The sequence below is a fragment of the Histoplasma capsulatum genome, genomic scaffold (genome assembly GCF_000149585.1).
Source record: "Histoplasma capsulatum NAm1 scaffold_2 genomic scaffold, whole genome shotgun sequence".
NCBI classification, from domain to species: Eukaryota; Fungi; Ascomycota; class Eurotiomycetes; order Onygenales; family Ajellomycetaceae; genus Histoplasma; species Histoplasma mississippiense.
In genome coordinates this window covers 2,535,165-2,536,129 of record NW_001813981.1, presented here as the reverse complement: position 1 = coordinate 2,536,129, position 965 = coordinate 2,535,165, and the positions used below count along the sequence as shown (strand labels likewise).

The window sequence follows — 965 nt, the reverse complement described above, 5'->3', positions numbered from 1 at the left end:
TTCAAAGGAACAGAATCTCAAACTGACCTTATTATAGACTTCGATTCCCGCCAGCGGAAAAAGGTGCATACTGAACAGCTCGAGGAAGACAAGAAACGGTCCTCCTCTCTTATCAATGAGCTCGAGGAAGCCCTTCGGGAGATGAAACTCCGGGAGGCAGAGTGCCATCGGGAAAAAGCGGAATTGTTTGAACGTGAGCAGCACCTGCGCGGGTACATCGACCAACTCCACATAGAAAAAGAAGAAATGATTCGGTCACACACTCTAGAAACCGGTGAACTTCGCAAGAAAAACGCAATTCTTCGAGAACACCTGGAGAAAGCAGAGCTTAATGCCCAACCAGCCCCGAACTCAACATTCCGCAACGACTTCTCCGACTATGAGAACATCACAATGGAGAATGCTCATTGGGATGACTTCTCGATGGTGAACGAGTTCTCGCTTGGTACCGAAAACCATGGCCTCATTAGTACACCTACACCTGTGTCTGACAACTCGATACTTGTGAATTCTAAAAAGGCCGAGAAATCCTCGGATAAGCCCCCAGGCCATACCGATTCCTCGCCCTTCAGCTGGAACACATTTTACATGTGTTTGCTTTTTGGTGCATTTATTGCATCGAACAGCAGCACAGTCTCCCCTGCCATTCCACCTCTATCAGAGGAATACCGTGTGGAATCGGCAAATGTCTTGAGGGCTGTCCTCGCATCTGCTGATTCGACCGATGCTGCTAATTCCCTCAATTCTGGGGCTATTCCAGGCCCGTCCACTTCTGCCACTATCAACCTTCCCACCACCATTTCAGGTGCTGAAATGGCACAGATCACTTCCGGCGGAGTATCCTCTACAACAAATCTCGATGATTTGCATGCGCGAGTCATTCGTGTCAGCCCTACTAAGCAGCAAGAGGAAGAACAGATATACCTCTATGTGATGGGTCCTGAAAGGTATAGGTCTCTTACCAC

At 48.7% G+C, this 965-nt stretch overlaps 1 protein-coding gene across 1 annotated transcript in view; it reads left to right on the top strand.

Moving 5' to 3' along the window:
* Nucleotides 1-141: 141 nt before the first annotated feature.
* The window catches only part of HCAG_02831 (predicted protein), a gene marked incomplete at both ends in the record, with an annotated part of 1,488 nt that continues 664 nt past the window's right edge, over nucleotides 142-965 (top strand). The window contains one exon of the mRNA XM_001542610.1: nucleotides 142-947. Coding sequence (XP_001542660.1) covers nucleotides 142-947 — 806 coding nt within the window. The remainder of the gene's footprint in view (nucleotides 948-965) is intronic.